General features: G+C 39.1%; 1 protein-coding gene across 1 annotated transcript in view; it reads right to left on the reverse strand.

Annotated features, from left to right (window-relative positions):
• Positions 1-570: 570 nt before the first annotated feature.
• The window catches only part of plxnb1a (plexin b1a), a 48,105-nt gene continuing 30,957 nt past the window's right edge, over positions 571-17,718 (reverse strand). The window contains exons 11-39 of the mRNA XM_089010919.1: positions 17,123-17,231; positions 16,081-16,812; positions 15,139-15,237; positions 14,866-14,988; positions 14,663-14,756; positions 14,368-14,537; positions 13,277-13,428; positions 13,104-13,209; positions 12,379-12,515; positions 12,094-12,267; positions 11,564-11,780; positions 11,230-11,472; positions 9,904-10,080; positions 9,402-9,550; positions 9,223-9,323; positions 8,735-8,952; positions 8,052-8,230; positions 7,866-7,932; positions 7,341-7,487; positions 6,903-7,077; positions 6,149-6,252; positions 5,883-5,967; positions 5,379-5,551; positions 4,990-5,150; positions 3,884-4,031; positions 3,477-3,541; positions 3,175-3,250; positions 2,894-2,968; positions 571-2,027 (exon numbers count right to left, since the gene is read on the reverse strand). Of these exons, the coding sequence (XP_088867045.1) occupies positions 1,923-2,027; positions 2,894-2,968; positions 3,175-3,250; positions 3,477-3,541; positions 3,884-4,031; positions 4,990-5,150; positions 5,379-5,551; positions 5,883-5,967; positions 6,149-6,252; positions 6,903-7,077; positions 7,341-7,487; positions 7,866-7,932; positions 8,052-8,230; positions 8,735-8,952; positions 9,223-9,323; positions 9,402-9,550; positions 9,904-10,080; positions 11,230-11,472; positions 11,564-11,780; positions 12,094-12,267; positions 12,379-12,515; positions 13,104-13,209; positions 13,277-13,428; positions 14,368-14,537; positions 14,663-14,756; positions 14,866-14,988; positions 15,139-15,237; positions 16,081-16,812; positions 17,123-17,231 (4,561 nt within the window). The 3' untranslated portion in view covers positions 571-1,922. The remainder of the gene's footprint in view (positions 2,028-2,893; positions 2,969-3,174; positions 3,251-3,476; positions 3,542-3,883; positions 4,032-4,989; positions 5,151-5,378; positions 5,552-5,882; positions 5,968-6,148; positions 6,253-6,902; positions 7,078-7,340; positions 7,488-7,865; positions 7,933-8,051; positions 8,231-8,734; positions 8,953-9,222; positions 9,324-9,401; positions 9,551-9,903; positions 10,081-11,229; positions 11,473-11,563; positions 11,781-12,093; positions 12,268-12,378; positions 12,516-13,103; positions 13,210-13,276; positions 13,429-14,367; positions 14,538-14,662; positions 14,757-14,865; positions 14,989-15,138; positions 15,238-16,080; positions 16,813-17,122; positions 17,232-17,718) is intronic.

A 17,718-nucleotide genomic window follows, 5' to 3' on the forward strand; every position in this document is an offset into this window, starting at 1 on the left:
TTTTTTTTTTTTTTTTTTTGCATTACCAACCGAGAACCAATGGAAGTGAGGTCAAATGTCTCTTTTCCAACTCACTCATCCAAAGCAGACTGGATAAGAGCTGACTGTCAAGCAACACAAAAATACCTTTTTTTTTCTTCTCATCCTGCTGATTGACATTGCTATAAAACGCAAACGCATACGCGTCAACACGGAGTTGTCTGCATTGCACATTGTGATGACATTTCGGGTCCCTGAGGGCAAAAGAATTACTTTTAACTAAGTTCTAACAGTCTCGCATCTCTTTCTGGCGATGCGGCCCGCGGCACAGTTTGCTAAAAGCGGACATACGGAAGTCAGACTATTTACAACTCGGATGTCAATCATTTGGTGGCACATTGTAGCCTGGCAACTAGCTGCTGTTATTGCGTACAAGAATAGAATGAGTGAGATAAAGCACATCCAAATTTGGATGATGGGATTTGGTCATTTGGAATGAAACGGTGAGGAAGAACGTCGTCATTTGTATCGGGTTAAAATATCAACTGAGGTTATGAATAAGGAAGTAAACAACTCTTGTATTGATCTGATGTCTCACAATAGGTTCGAAGAAGTCAAACCATTTTTAGAACTAGGAACAGTTTATTGTGACATGTTCAGCCATTGTTAGGTGCATCTACAAAAAAATGAAAACAAAAAAAACACTTGCAATTAAGTGACCGAATCCACACGCAAGCTACAAGCAAAATGAACGTCTATGTACAGAGTGAGGGCTTGCAAAAATAGTCAGTACCACATTTAAAAAAAAAACGTTTTTGTTGAAGTCAAACCAAGAGCCCACTTCTTAAAACAACCAAAGGTTTAAAATAAACATTAGTTGCTTTGTAAAGCAAAATAAAATACCATTAACCTCCGCAGCAAAACATTTACCATCGTAAGCTATAAAATAAATAAACAATAAATAAAAAGTTTCAAGGCAAAACAATCCACAGAGGATCAAACGTACCTTCATGAACCCACTTAAAATCAGGCAAATGGCTCGTCAGGGGAGACAGGTTTTACTCACATTTTTCATCATACTCTTAAGTTTGAGGAAAAATACTGTTTCAAAGAACTTGATTGATGAACAAAAGCTTCAGTGGTGGCTCAGTGAGCCTGCGTTTTGGCCCGGAGGTGCTAAATGCTAACGTCGGGATGCTAACAGCAATAGCTTTCATAGCCGTCGGCCTCGTCGCAAATAAATGAACCGACAGCACAATTAAAAGCACATATTCAAAATGTTCTTTTAAGACAACTGCCAATGACATCTAATTGAAACTATTTTTGGTCGTGTAAAAAAAAAGAGCTGCTTTTTTTAAAAACTATTTATCTTGTTTGTACTGATGTCCGCTAATAGGAAAGCTAAGGAATGTCTTAAACATATTTCATGTTGGACGGATGAGTTTTTGAGTGAAAAGTTATTTCATAAGGTTTTGTTTGATTAAAAAAAAGAACATTTGGTTGGGTTATTTAGTGTTTCTGTGAGTTACAAATTGTGATATTACTAGAGTATTTTCGGTATGTGGATCCCCATTGAATCAAGGATAATTTGAAAGAACAACCGAAGTTTTTTTTTTTTGTAAGACATTTGTGAGAGCCGTTTCAAGTCAAGTAACTCCTGCATTACGCCCGTTTCTTCATCTACTGATACTCCCATGTGGACTAATGCATGTACTTTGTACATTTTTTTTAGGAATGTTCTGTCTAGGTTTTTCCATCAAGATCCAGTGAGGTAAGCAAACATCCTTCCATCTCGTTTCCCTTTCTGAAATGCACCCCCGATCCTCCCTTTTTTTTCTTTTTTTTTTTTGTTAGGGTATAAAATAGTTCTACTTTCCACGTGATGGCATCATTTCCCTTCAAAGTCTTCATGGTTTAAAAGGAAAACGCATCTGGGTATTGGGTCATAGATCTGTGACTTTGTTCTCGACGGCGGCGGCAATCTGCTGCAGCCTGTATCCGAGTTGCATCTTCTGAGCCGTGCAGTCTTCCTCCAGCGCTGTGATGATCTTTTTGGATTAGACAAAAATGGTCAAATGAAAAGAAATCGACAATATTATCTTAAGAGTCTACACAAAGATATTTGAGAATATCTGCTGAAATGTCATTTTCAATATTTTGTGGGCCTAAATTAGCGTTGATGCATTAACAAATGCTAATAAAATTATGTTCTCTGATACTATAAAAAAATGGCTTTGAACAAGCCGGCTGCTGTCGTGACAGACATGTAAAGTATTTAAATAAAATAAAGACATAAATAAATACAAAAAAAGACATAAATGAATACAAAGGAATCAACTTATTTTTACATTATTATGAAAACGTACTGAACTCATTCACTGCCATTCCCCAATTTATTCAAGAATTGAAAAGCATGACATGGTGCGCCATTCCCGAGTTTCTTCGGGTTTTGTTTTTTTCTTGGGTGCCGATAAAGCGCTGGTCAGACCTCTAGCAATGTTTTTTCCCTTCCACGAGGGGGCAGCACTTGCCTTTTGTCCATGTTAGTGCTTTATTACAGCTTCAGCTGTTCTTAAAGCCCTATGCAAACAAATATCTATGTATTGTATTGTATTGTATTGTATTGTATTGTATTCTGTACAGCCACCCCCATTTCAAGCTCAGATAACTCAAGACCCAAATAACTTACAAATTAACTCTTTTTTTCTGATAAAAGTGTGTAAGGATTCTTACACTGAATTGAATGTTGATGTAGTCCTAAAAGTCAATATTTTGTGAGTCCTGCAATTTGAGTGAAAATGACAAAAACCCTGGCACATTTTTGAACATCGTCTGGCAGTGAATGAGTTAAAATGTACAGCAAATATTAAACACAGTGTACACGCAACTGTCACACTGGGCAAATGACACTCACTTGATCATAATACTTGTTGATGTACTTGTACAGCTCATGCAAAGCCACCAGGAAGTTGACCTCCCCGGCATAGTTCTGCGTTTTGACGGGTAAAAACAGAGATGAAACATCATGAAGGGTAGTAAGAGGTGGGCTGGGCTAACGGAGTCGCATTGGTTTCCATTCATAATTGATTTTTAAACTCAGCATCCATCGCAAAAAGAAAGCGTCATGAATGATTAAACGGTTCTAAGCAAGAGGAACATTTTCCAACATGGGAAGACGTGAAAAAGGTAACATACACGAGAGAGCTCCGCCAGGGCCGAGTTCATCTCCTGGTCACTGGCTGAGATGGTTTGACGGATGTCGGCGTAGTACCTGGAGAAAGCAGAAAGCGGCTCTTAGTTTATGCAAAAATAAAAAATACTGTGATGAGGTTTGTCGATTAATGTATTTGAGTTACTTTCAAGCACTTGCATTCAATAAGGCCTCGCAGGCCTCGTCTACTAACTGTCTGGCCCAGACAGATTGTCCAAAGCCTCCCTCTCCTCCGTAACAAAGTGCCCGGGGTGAGTGGGCTGACTGCCCGCCCAACAGTTCCTACCTCTCTACCATCTGTTTGTAGCGCGGGATGTCTCTGGCGTAGAGCAACTTGTTGATGGGGGAATCCTGTGAAAGGAAGACAGATTGTTTCCCGAGGAAACATTCAGGTAGGTAACAACAGGCTACTGGTGGGTTTTGATTTAAAAAAAATCAAATGATTCTTAGGTACAGTCATGAACATCAAATGATTAATCATCTTTTGAAGTTTGCTTTTCAAATGTAATATTAGAGCAGCACACACAAATATGTTGGCATATACAAAGAACCAAAAATTGGCTGCATCAGACTGCGCAAGAGTATCTAATCACGTAGCCGTCGAAAATGCAATACTTGCAGCGACACGCCGGGGTAGTGCTTTTAGAACGCTCTCTACAGCAGTTTCATATTGCCTGACGACGCTCGACTCACCCGTCCAAGTTTGTGGTCAGCAATTGTGCACGAGTCCATAAAAGTCTGAGCGATGACAAAGAGCACCGCGTCCACGTGGTCTGAGGTCTGCACGTTGAAGATGAATTGCGGATTTTTCAAGAGGTTGATCCAAAATCGCAGCGGTAAGCTGTTTGGTGAGACAATCGCATGCATGGACTCAAATCAAATCAAAAGAAAAACGAACCAGAAAGAAACGAGTTCGGTAAACTGTACAGAGTATAAAAAGAGAGGAGTCAATTTGGCTTCATTTATTTATTCAACATGCCGACAGACACTTATTTGTCAGTAGTTATGCTACTATTGCAATGGTGCATTAGAAAAATTCAAAGTCATTTATGATTATTTATTTATTTGTGTGTGTAAGTGTGTATTTCTGCTTGTTTGTATTTGTGCGTGTATTCATATATTTGTGTGTATACTGTATATGTATTTGGTGTGTATGTATGTATGTATGTGTGTGTGTATGCATGTATGCACGCACGCACGCACCCATGCACGTGTGTATGCATGTATGTATGCGCGCATGCATGCACGGATGTATGCACGCGTGTATGCATGTATGTATGCGCGCATGCATGCACGGATGTATGCACGCATGCATGCATGTATGTATGCATGCATGCACGGATGTATGCACGCATGCATGCACACATGCATGCACGGATGTATGCACGCATGCATGCACAGATGTATGCACACATGCACGGATGCATGCACGCATGCACGGATGCATGCACGCATGCACATGTGCATGCACGCATACATGTGTGCATGTATGTATGTATGCGCACATGCATGCACGGATGCATGCATTCACAGATGTGTGTGCATGCATGCATGTATGTATGTGTGCATGCATCCATGCATGAGTGCATCCGTGCATGGAGGCATGCATGCCTCCATGTATGCATGCACACATGCGTCTGTGCACGCATGCACCCATGCATGAATCCGTGCATGCATCCATGCATGCATATATGTGTGTGTGTATATATGTATCGTAAATACGGTATGTATGTGATGTACATATTTGTTTATTATTGTATTTTATTTTTATGTGTTTTTTTTTGACGAGCCCGTGTTACCTGTTTGTTTTCCAAATATGGATAGTCTCCGAGTCACTGATGTTGTGCTGCAGGGCTTGCTCATCCAACAAGTCAAAAAAATATTTAACAGCCAGAGGGACGGGACGACTAGTGCTCAGGATGGCCGTGAATAAATCATCCACAAACTTTTGTAGTGTGCCCTGACGAAGAGATGAGTAAGACAAATAGATGAGTGTGAAGGGGGGGGGTATAATTGACAACCTTTAAAAAAGTGTAATGATTTCCAAACTTAAGACAACAAAAGTCAACAAGAGATGCTTGAAAATAGATTTAAAACCGTTGGACTGCATCACATTTTTGCATACAGTTGAGCTCATAGAGTGCACACCTGGATGCTGATTCATGTGTGAAATTTAACTCTGTGTTACCTTCATGGAAAGAAGACGGGTAAGGTAAATTTCGGGGATGGCTTTGGCTCGCTCGCCGCCCTTCTCCCTCATGCTGCCTCTTCTGTGTTTGGGCAATTCCGACTCTTCGGTGGCTTTCACCAAATGCCACAATTTAATGCCTCCTTCCTCGCCATCATCCAGCATTGGCGTCTCTGATGAGAGACGAAAAAAAAAAAAAAAATCACAGAGATAAAATACATGCACGCAAATATCCTTTAATTTGCATTTACAACAGATGGAGCAGCTACATTGACTTAAAAAAAATTGGAAAAGTTCCAAAACGTATAGCTCTTGCCAATTTAATGTAGAACAATGTTGAAAGGCAATGTGTCCAACATAAATTATTTATACAGTCAAATAGCGACCTCCTGTGGTAATTTGTCATCATTATTGTTATTATTATTATTTATTTTGTTTTTTAAATCCACATCCTATGTTTATATTGATACCAAAAATACTGTTAGTGTGCAGAAACAAACTGACTTTCTCCAGGCATGTAATCATGGCTGTCATGAAGGAGAATTTTAGTGCTTCTTGGGATGAGGGCAACAGTGGCTCCATCAGGCACCTGCACCACCGCAGGGAAAAAAAAAACCACACCATTTTTCAGCGTATAGAATAGACAAGGAGATAAAAACATCTACATGTTTATTTACGAGTCTATTTCCAGCAATTGTGCCCAGGTGGATTCAGTTGGAGCATGTTAGGCTGATGTACATTTACACGATGCATGTGTGATTGAGACTGACCTTGTAGTGTTGCAGTGTATTGAGGCGCTTCCACAAGCCCTGCACAATTGATGTCAGGTCCTCATCTGATAGGATTAAGTGACCTGCGACTCCCGAGCGCCATTCTGGATGAAAAATAGTCATCACGTTACATTAGTCTGTTCAATGAGATATATATATATATATATATATATATATATATATAATTTTTTGTTCCATTTGCACCAAATCTATTATTTTTTTTTTATAAAATTTATTATATTTAATATTTAATATATAATATATATATATATATAAAATTGTATATTATATTTATTATATATATATATAATATTATAGATAGATTGTTTTTCTTGTTCACTGACTTAGTATTTCTATTATTACTATTATTATTACTATTATTACTCTTATAATTGTTATTAATATTATTATTACTCTAATTACATTACTATTACTATTATTATTATTATTATTAGTAGTAGTATTATTATCATTGTTGTTATTATTATTATTGTTGTTATTATTACTATTATTACTCTTATTATTACTATTACTATTATAACTACTAGTACTACTATTATTATTACTATTATTACTACTACTATTATTATTATTATCATTATTATTATTATCATTATTATCGTTATTATCATTATTATCATTATTATCGTTATTATCGTTATTATCATTATTATCATTATTACCATTATTATCATTATTATTATTATTATTAGGGCAACCATGCTTTTAGGCTAATGATGCACACAAGTCTTACCAAGATGTAAGGAGTCAGCATGTGGCCTTGAGGAGACAGATGTCCCCTTCCAAGTTTGGTCCAAAAGTTTCTCCTTGACTTGGGTGATGGTGTCACAGTCCAGGACCTTGGCCTGCACCGTCTGGGTCAACGCTCCTCCACTGGCAGCAGCAGCTGGCATGACAACATTGAGGGTCTACATTGATAGAATAGAATTTTGGGCATGAGTGAGAAAGAAAAAAAAAAATACATGTGCACCATGTCAAAGTAAGATACAGTATTTGAAATTTTGACACTTGACAGATAAACTGCAACAATAACACCAGGCACGGCTGTAATGAAAACAGACCCATTATCATGACATGTCCAATGAGCCTCAATTGAAGCAAAGCGCAACATTTCTTCAAAGAATTGGAATTTAACACTGCATCATAATTATGCTTGAAGTTGCTCTCTGACCAAGCTACGGTACTCGACATCCTCTCGCAGCAGCCGGTTATCATTCAACGTGTACTTGGCTTTTCCTGTCACAGCATCCACGGGTCCCTTGTCCACCTGGTGCTTTATTGCCCGGAACAGCATGTAGAATGACTCCCCTGCTGATTCCTGCCCAGGAATTATTATGGAAGGTCAACAATGTCAGACCACCAGAGGATTGATTCCAGACGCATTCAATGATTATACAGAATAAAAAGTATTTCTGACCATTCAGTAAGATAATGCAGTAAAGTCTCGTTATATCGATATCGGTTATATCGATAGTACTGCTTATTACGATACTATTTCTATGAACGCAAGGAGAAAATTTACATGCCGCAGGATCGGATATATCGATAGTCCGGTTCTATCGATATTTTTTCTGACTCCCGAGAATATCGATATAACGAGACTTTACTGTAATATCATAATGCATGTGCTCAAAAGTAAAAGGTAGCAATTTGATTTGAATCATCTAACATAACACGCAGACTACATGCTACATACCCGCAGGAAGTTGAACAGGCAAATGGACATCCAGTTTGTCAATAGCTTCTCAACCACAGATTCAGTTCTAGCGGGGAGATAAAAGCACATGTAAAAATAAATAAATACATACAGAAAAAAAGTATACAGTACATCAATCATTAGGAAACAATATCTTATTAAGAAACAAAAATGACAACTACAGACCTCCTCAACATCAGCTTTGGGTTTTTGGCCACATACTGTTCCACCAGGTCATTAAGTAGAGTCTTCAGGATGTCGGTGAAATACTCCAATTTACCATGTAGGGCCACAGTCAACAGAGAGGCCACATAGGCCCGGTCCCTTGGGGAAAATGTCTGCTGGGCCTCTAGTGTGTGAATGAACTACAACAACAAGGCAGAAAGTGCACTATCAACAAAGCTGTATTGTATTGTATTGTATTGCCTGTAGCGCAGCTTCATCTAGTGGATCCATAATACAAGCTAAGCCACTATTATAGATTCCATACCATACGCCAGAAAATGCTATGTGCCCTATATCAGAATCAGAATCAGAATCATCTTTATTGCCAAGTATGTAGAACACACAAGGAATTTGTTTCTGGTAGAACACGCTGCACTAGTATATATAGTATAGTATAGTATAGTATAGTATAGTATAGTATAGTATAGGTATAGTATAGTATAGTATATATGAATAGGGCCTTCATTGAAGGTGCGCCAGACACTCCAAAGGGCTTTATTTTGCGGAAAATACGGCATTATAGATATTTAGAATTTTAGGGATAGTTAAGTGGTTTTGCCATTTTGTTGTAGAGAGAACGCCAAATGTTGAATATTTGCAGTAAAAACAAAAATACAAACACGACAGGGCTGTTTATGTCTAACCTTGGTGAGAAACAGTTTACTGTTCAGCAGATTAGACAGCTGAACAAGCCCTTGCTCCACAGTCTGCCTGCGGCTTTCCGGAACATCCAAATCTTGTCTAAGTGGTGATTCCTGGTGGCCAGGGAAGAAAATGCGCTCTGCATATGCCTTGTATTCCAGGAAGGGAATACCTGATCCCACCAAATCACTGGACATGTCCATCATTTCAGTCATCAAGTCTGATTGGAGTGAAACAAAAAATTGAGATTAAAAAAAAAATAAATACCCGGATGCTAATAAATAAATAAATACATAAAAAATAAAATAACAGGCTGTTTAAAAAAACAAAATAAAACTAAAATACTAATAAAATAAAGAAATAACTAAAAATAAAATACGACTAAAACAAAATACAAAAATAAATGAAGAAAGAAATAAAAGAAAAATAGAAAGAAGGAAAAAAGAAAAAAGAAAGAAAAAAAGAAATAAAATAAAATAAATTAAAATACCTGTGAACTCCTTCTTGCAGCGGTCTCGCACACTGGTCTCCAGATTCTCCAATTGGATCTGGACTTTTTTGTAGTCCCTCATGGCTTGTTTGCTCTTCTTCCTGGCAATTGACAAATATAATCACGACACAAAGAAAAGCATGGATGGAAGTAGTAAACAACATTCCACTTTTTTTTACCTATAAATGAGGACAATTATGAGCACAATGAGGGCGACTATAGAGGCTCCCACCCCGACTCCCACTTGGGCCTCCAAGGGGAATATGGACAGGCTATTGCTGTCATACTGAACCCTACCCAACGAAAAGTTCATGTTGCCCATTTTCACCTGGAAGACACAAAGAAAGATAGAATGCTTACGGCCCAGTCACACAGGACCACTTGTCCAGCATGTCCAATGCTCCACAAGAGCATTACAAATTCAAAGTCCAAAATATTGGGGACTTTAGGTTATGGAATGTCTAGTATGACTGGACCCCGAAAATTGCATTGGTCAAACATTTTTTTACAAACAAAAATTAAACAAATTAGCCCTTTTTTCTCTAGAATATCCGGTTTTCTGAATAATAATAATAATAATAATAATAATAATAATAATAATAATAATAATAATAATAATAATAATAATAAAGTTCATGTACCATCATAGTATATGTATATTTTTGGTCTTTATTTACTCACTGTGAACTCAGGCAGACTATCCATGACTTCCGTTTTCTGGCTAGTGCCTACAGATGGCTGCTTGGCCGGTGGTTCACAGTACAAATGGTTATGAGTCAGGGTCTTCACTGAGCATACGCCATCCCCGATCCGGGCCTGGACCTCATGTTTGTAGATGGCCAGGTCCAGATTCTCTCCCTGGGGGAAATGATTGTGAAAAATATGCCTGGAAAGTCACACACATACAAAAAAACTGCACAGTTTTGTTTTATTGTCATCAACTAAATCAATTTACTGTATTTTTAAAGGACAACTGACGTCTCCGGACAAGTTGTGTCCATAATTTGTAAAATGGCTTCAAATGACTTCTAGTGAGCGTATTTTACAAAGATTCCACCGCATATAGCTATACTTTACGTTTTAAGACTAGTGCTGAATATTCCGGAAGTCTTGTTTTTGAGTTGGTGACGAGTCCTCACCCTACGTCACTGAAGGAACGCCCGACCGAAAAAAGGACTCATTGTAGCAGTCCTTCCATCACGTCAATGCATTTTTCTGTACTTAGGTCTGAAAACGTCGGTAGGACCAAAAACAGGCAGAAGAGGGCGACAAAGCTCCATGTAAGGAATTAATCAGCCCGTGGAAACGGGCTGATTAATTCCTTACACGGCTCTGTCGCCATTTTCTGCCTTTTTTGGGTGCGACACTTCCCACCCCTGATGCCTCAAAATGACACAGAATAAATTCTTTAATCGATTGCAAACATGTATGCTTTCTTCATCAGAACTATTTGAATCATATTCATAATTGGATGAGTAACAAGAAAGTATATTCTCCGAATTTAAAGCCATTGTTTTGATTCTCGAGCAAGGCAAGATGTCTTGCCGTGACACCACGAACATGGGGGCGGGACCTTCTGAAACCGGCCACTTCCGGTTTCAAATGGAAGTACTTTTTAGACACTTTAAGTCATTTTTATTGGTGTTTTGCATTTGACTAAAAATATCATACTGCGTGTTTTGGGTATTTTAGATGCTATAAAACGTTTCTCTAATGTAAGTTAGGAAACAAAAAAGTGACGTTAGTTGTCCTTTAAAATATTTATGAATGTATTTTTTGCATGTGTGTGATCGTTATTAAAAATGTGTTATACCTTTGTTTATTAATGGGTTAACTTATTTTTACAATTATATGAGTGAATTTGAGACAAATCAGTTTACACCATAAAAATGATAGCTCAATTCAATAGGGCATTATTAAAAACAAAATAATAAATTGCAATAATAAATGTGATATTGGGCATCTAGGTGAATTAACATTTCATAAATCATGTCCGTCACCACACACCTCAACAGAGATGATGCTGCCAGGTTTGTGGTGGTATGGTTTGTCAGGGTCATTGCGGTTCAGCATGTACAGCTTTGGGTTGGGTTCATAACTGAATGCTTCATTGCCCACATTGTTGAAGTCAAACTGAAGACTGTCCAGCAAGAAATGAACTTTGACCCTGGCTCTCCGAGCCTCCATTCCCACAGCCGGCGTCGGGCACAAGATGAGGGAGGAGCTGTTCACTATACACCGAGACTCATACTGGTAGAGCGGTGGGACAGAAGGAAAAAAGAATACAATAAATATTGATTTGTGGAAAAGAAAAGGTGGATTTTTGGTGCTATATATGAACCTGCTTGACATGGCAAAGTGAGCCTTGAGAGCAGTCGGCATCCGGGATGATCCTTCGTCTTCGCTTGAGTGGCATCTGCTCATCTCGTCCTCTCAGCCAACTGATGCTCCGTCTCCTCCTGGGAGGAAGAAAATCTGGCGGGCTGAGGGTGACCCGAATTTTAGGGTCTTGAACCACATCCAGGTTTTGACCGGACACGCTGATGATTCTTCCTCCGCTGCCAGCGAAAAATAAACAATTAAAACAAAAACAAAAAGATAAATACTTTACAGATTCATTTATGACGTGTCATCCAAGGGACATTTTTCCCAAATTTAGTTCCATACCTTCCATCCATGGCCACAAATTGGTTCTTATGATGTAAACGCAAAAAAAATATATCCATTACTGGTGACTGACACTGCGTTGATATTAAACAAATAACTACAAATTGCAATGGAGCTCTATCGTTTCATTCAAAAGCAATAACACCAACAACATTCAAAACATTTCCAAATGTCTTTTTTTTTTTTTGAAGGAATGAGAAGCACCTGAGAAAGCTTTTGGATGGTGCAGCCCACGAAATATTGGGGTTGGACATGTAGTGATAAACAGCGCCCAGTAGATGGCGTTCAGCCCCTCCAAAACGCACCACGACGCTGTGCTCGCCAGTTCGGTTACTGGCTCGGGTTAAACAGCAGATCTGATCATCCTCTATGCTTATCCTAAACAAAGACATTTCAACAGTCACTCTCTTAAACCAAAAGTCATATGTAATATATGAAAAAATAGAGGACAAAATGGTGCTACATGGATAACGGCGGTCTGACACTTACACCATACATGGTATTCCTCCAATGAAAACACTAACATCACTTGAGTGGCCAGTCTTGAGGCGACGACCTTTGATGGTGACAGACGAGCCTCCTGCTTTAGGTCCTCTCTGGGGGGAGAGACCGCTCAGTATGGGATCCTAGAAAGGAGCAAAAAATACAGCATAATAATGTATGGAAAGAATAATAAATAAAAAATACAAACATTTCCATCATACACTAACATCCACCCGTGACGTGAAGGTAATTTACCGTCAAAATAAAAGAGCCAATGGAGGATTCTCGGAAACAGCAGGGGGTTGTTTCACAGTCCATAGTCATTCACGTGCTTATCACTTTGTGCTAATTAATTACAGACCGGCTGGCATCCTTTTCTTGCGAATGTAAGTAATGAGATGAGATGCTTGATTGAAAAGCAGGTCGCTCGTGTGGCGTGATTCTAATTGACACTTTCTCAAAAACATCCCACAAAAACAAATAGATTGAAATAGTAACATAAACACACTGTTTATACACGTTTTTAAATATTTTACTTATTTTTATTTTATTTTATTTATTTTATATATTTTTTATATGCGAATCAAACCTCTGAAGAACATATATATTTTTTAAATACTATTTTGTATATATATATTTTATTTTTTTTTAAACAATATTTTGTATTTTGTTTTATATACATTGTAGTGTATATATTTTTTGAAGTTTATTTTAACAACAAAAAGACTTACTTGAAAGCTGAAGGTCTGAACAGACACTCCAAGTCCGCCCCCGTTTACTTTGACGGAGGCCTGTCCACTTTTCTCTCCCCGGCTGCTTGTAGTCTCACACACGATCCTAAGTGACACGGGTGTGGTCAGCAAAGTTGCCTCTGCCAATTAAGGATTTGACTTCCATTACCGACCTTGATGAGATTTCATATCGGCTATTGATGACATTGCAGGGGACCTCAGCAAGCGTGACAGAGTTCAGGACGTCTTCGGCCCTCTGTCCAAGATTGGAGCCTGAAATCGTCACCAAGGTTCCTCCCTCAACTGGGCCGGAGAGGGGATCCAACTGAAGCATGAGACAAAAGCGTTCTGATTGACACAAGATCACATTTCAAACACACAGACGTGCCAGCCTCATCTTGATAACATAATATTAGCTCAGAGGCTGGCGGTCCTTTGTGAATGCTGAAGTTGATGGGTGGCTGTTTCCTGCTTTTGTGCCTTAATGTTGATCACGTCTCAGTGGGCTGGCATCAAATACCGTATAAGGTGTCGCCCACCCCCAAAAAATATTTACTCACATGTTCACCGGACAGTTTTCCAATATTTCATTGCAATATACCGTATTTTCCGGTGTCTAAGGTGCACCCAAAAGCCTTAATGTTCTTTCAAAGATGACCTAGCGCCTTATTTGTGAAGTAATATTGAGCCACAACAGGTCTCGGAAATTCCTGTCAGCAGCCACTGACTCGGTTTTCCTTAGTGGAAGAAGTAGTGCGTAACCCCAACCTCTACTGTAGCGCCTTATAATGTGGCAGGCCTTATATTTGGAAAACTTTTATCCATTTATATATTATATTTGGATTTTTTTTTCATTCATTGAATGTGCGCCTTATAGTCTGATGCGCCTAATAAATGGAAAATGTTTGAATACACCATTCGTTAGGGCTGTAAATTATAAAGTACACAGGAAAATATTGGTAGATGTGCATCAACATGACAAGTATAAATAAATAAATAAATAAATAAATGAATGAATGAACGAATGAACAAATAAATAAATAACTTTTTGAAAAAGGCTTGATAAAAACTTGGGTACATAAAGGGTAACTAGTAAAATATTGTCATACGGTATCCAACTTTGTTATGGAAACAATTCATCAGCAACACTTACTACAACCACACACATTTATATATACATGCTTGATTATGATTGTTGACGTTTGGATTCATTTTTCTTTCAACTGACTCAAAACATCAAAATAGGATCAAATCCAACCCTTACGAAATGAATGACAGGTGCAGGACAGGTGTTTTTGACATCTTCAGTGCAGGAATCATGGTAGACGCAGCGTGAGCCGGCGGGGCTCCCGCACCAAACGCATCCGTACTTGGGGTCGGCGGTACGACATCGACTGCAGTCGGATCTCCCCACGGAGCAGTTGTAAAGAGTCACTGAAGCAGGGGAGAGAAAGGGAAATCAGCGGGGGGGGAAATAGGGCATTGTTGTGTTGATATACAGGACATTCTGCCTGCAGGGTTGCCAACGTGCTACGGCATATCAAGAATTAGCCCTTCACCGAAAAGGTCATCGGCGCTGTCAATGAGAAAGTTATCTTTCCTTCTCACGTTGAACATGGCTGGGTATTCCTCCATGGAAGCGGAATATGCAAACTGAAAAAAATCAGACACAAAATATTTCTCATTATTAATATACATAGTAAACAAAAAGAGTTACAAAATTAGTAACATAATTGGCTTTTGGGGAAACAAAATTTCTGACCTGATGTGGTTTGCAGGTTATCAAAAAGATGGAAGGCTGTTTGGCATCCGGTTCCACAGACGCTTGCACCACCACTGACCGATTCTCAATATCGAGCACACACTCGTAGTCCAGATTTTCATCCTACATGTCAAAAAGTGTTTGTTTTTTACACTTCTTGAATGTTTAACAGGGTTATATGAATTTAAAAATGGGTAAACTGTACTTAAAAACTATACCTCAAGCAAACCTGCTTTAGCAAAACAATCAAATGATTGTCAGGTTCAACCATACCTGAAACAGGTTGAGGTGTTGCCCCACCACTGTAATCTTCCTTTCTACATTGACAGGAAGGAAGGAAGAATCCTGAATTTTCTCCACGCAAGGACAGTCCTAGCAAAGAACAACAAATATTAAACAAACAAATAAAAGAAATTATAATTATAAATAAACACATAAATAAATAACTAAATAGATAAATAAAATACACAGATAAACAAACAAATACATGACTTAATAAATAAATAGTAATATAAATAAACAAATAAAATAAATTGATAAACAAACAAACAAATAAATAAACAAATAAATAGAATACACTGAAAAATAAACAAACACATACATGAATAATAAATAGTAATATAAATAAACACATAATAAATAAATAAATAAATAAATAATCATTTTAAAAGCAGTTTGATAACAGAAAAATTCAGGTTGTCTGAATACTGAATCAATGAGATGATGAGACCAAAATGTGCGTTTTGTTCTGATTGGTTTCCAGTTACCCGGAATGGAGCTTGCATGTAAGCCTTTGGCAAAAATAGACAAGTCACAAAAAGATTGAGACACTTGCCCTTTAGCTGAACTTTCAAGATCAGTCAAACATGTCTGAAATGTAACTTGATTTAATCTGTAAAATTTTGAATGACATCTTAGTACTGCTTTTCCCACAACTTGCTCGTCTCTACCTCAAGGTTGTGCTGCCAACTAATTATTCATTAATTTTTTCGTGCGTTTTGTATGTCATACAGAGCATATGTGTTGGAGATGAAACATTCTAATGGCTTCCCCAAATTCATAACGGCCCTCGAGAGGAAACCGTAACCACAACACATGAGTTTGACGCCCCTAATGGAAGCCTATAACGAACCTCGGCAATAACACAACATTCACTGTTGAGTACCATAAGGGCTTGGGAGTTGGACACCCCTGGGCTAGAGCTTTTTAACTCACCATTAAGTACGAAACAGAGGAATCTGCCTGGTAATTTTCATCAGAGTTGGGCTGAAACGCCATGTCAGCTGATTGTGTGACGGCGAAGTTGTCGTTTGCACCTGTCAACAAAAATGGGACTCTGTCCACATCTACGCTAGCTTCAGGCCTCCCCCACGCCCATGGAGAAGTGTCACTCTCATCCGAGCTCACTATTGTAATTCCCTCAGTCGAATCGCTGCCACCAAAGTCTGACAAAGTTGCGACTTCACCGGATGTGGTTGAGGTGATCCCAGAGGAAGAGCCCGCTGGCTCACCGGAGGGTTCAACAAGGCCCACTTCGGAATCTATCGGCACAAATGTGCTACTTGGTAATGTTGTGTGAGAAGTATTGTTGGCATTTTCTTCAATTTCTCCCACCCAATCAAAAGACTCGTCGTCTAAAAAATGTCTATTTGCGGCCACGTTTCCATCAGAGGTTGTGAGCATGTCAAAGATAAAGCTGTCCGTTTCTGAGTGCTGACTGGTGGCCTGGCTGAAGGTCCCAATGAAGTGGAGTGTGGGGTCCGTGGCACCACGTGATGTGGAAGGGGGTGTCGCTGCAGTGGCAGCTGGAGTGGTAGTAGCAGGTGTCGGGGTGGGTGTCAGCTGCGTCGCTGTCACTGCTGTTGTTGTAGTTGACGTGGCGGTCGGCGCGGGTAAAGTGGTCTTTTTGCTGGTGGGTGGTGGAATGGTGGATGTCGGCGGTTTGTACTTGTGGATGAAGAAGCGCAAACGAACAAGCAAGGAAGGGCAAGAAAAAAAAAGGGTGGGGGAACACAAAATTAGGATAAACAAAAAAAAAATACAAATAAAAAATAATAACAAAACTGGAAATGGAAACTGAACACAGGCGAAGCAAACAGGGCAAGGCACACGTGTGTGTGTGTGTGTGTGTGTCTGTGTGTGTGTGTGTGTGTGTGTGTGTGTGTGTGTGTGTGTGTGTGTGTGTGTGTGTGCGTCCGTGCGTGTGTGTGTGTTGCACGAAGCAAGTTGTTGAGACTTGCCATCAATATTGACTCACATTTTGATTGTAGATGGTGACGCCTCGGTTGCAAGTGTGTCTGTGTGTGCACACATGCTCATGGATACACCAGTTACACCCCCAGCGACTGCTAACACAACCTTGGCATCTGGTAAAAAAACAAAGACAAAACAAAAAACAAAATAATGATAAATCATGAGCGAAAAAAACATTCCATTCATCCTTTCAGCCATTTTCAAATGTGCTTATCCTCATAAAGGTCCATCCCATATATCATTGGGCAGCAGGTGGGAGACACCCTGAACTGCTTGCCAGGCAAATTCCAGGGAACACAGAGACCAACATACTCACAGGCACAACTGGGGAAAATTTAGTGTTCAATTAACGTGCCATGCATATTTTTGGGAATATGGGGGGAAATCGGAGTACCCGGAAAAAAACCTGCGCAGGCAAGGTGAGAACATGCAAACTCCACACAGGAAGACTGAAGCCCGGAATCGAACCCTGCACCTTTGCAATGTGATGTGCTAACCCCCAGGTGTCAAAGTCAAGGCCCGCGGGCCAGATGTGGTCCGCCACATCATTTTATTTGGCCCACGAAAGCAAATCTAGCTTGTGAAATTCAGTGATGCGTG

The sequence above is a fragment of the Hippocampus bargibanti genome, linkage group LG01 (assembly GCF_051943395.1).
Source record: "Hippocampus bargibanti isolate YZ-2025 linkage group LG01, ASM5194339v1, whole genome shotgun sequence".
In the NCBI taxonomy this organism is placed as follows: domain Eukaryota; kingdom Metazoa; phylum Chordata; class Actinopteri; order Syngnathiformes; family Syngnathidae; genus Hippocampus; species Hippocampus bargibanti.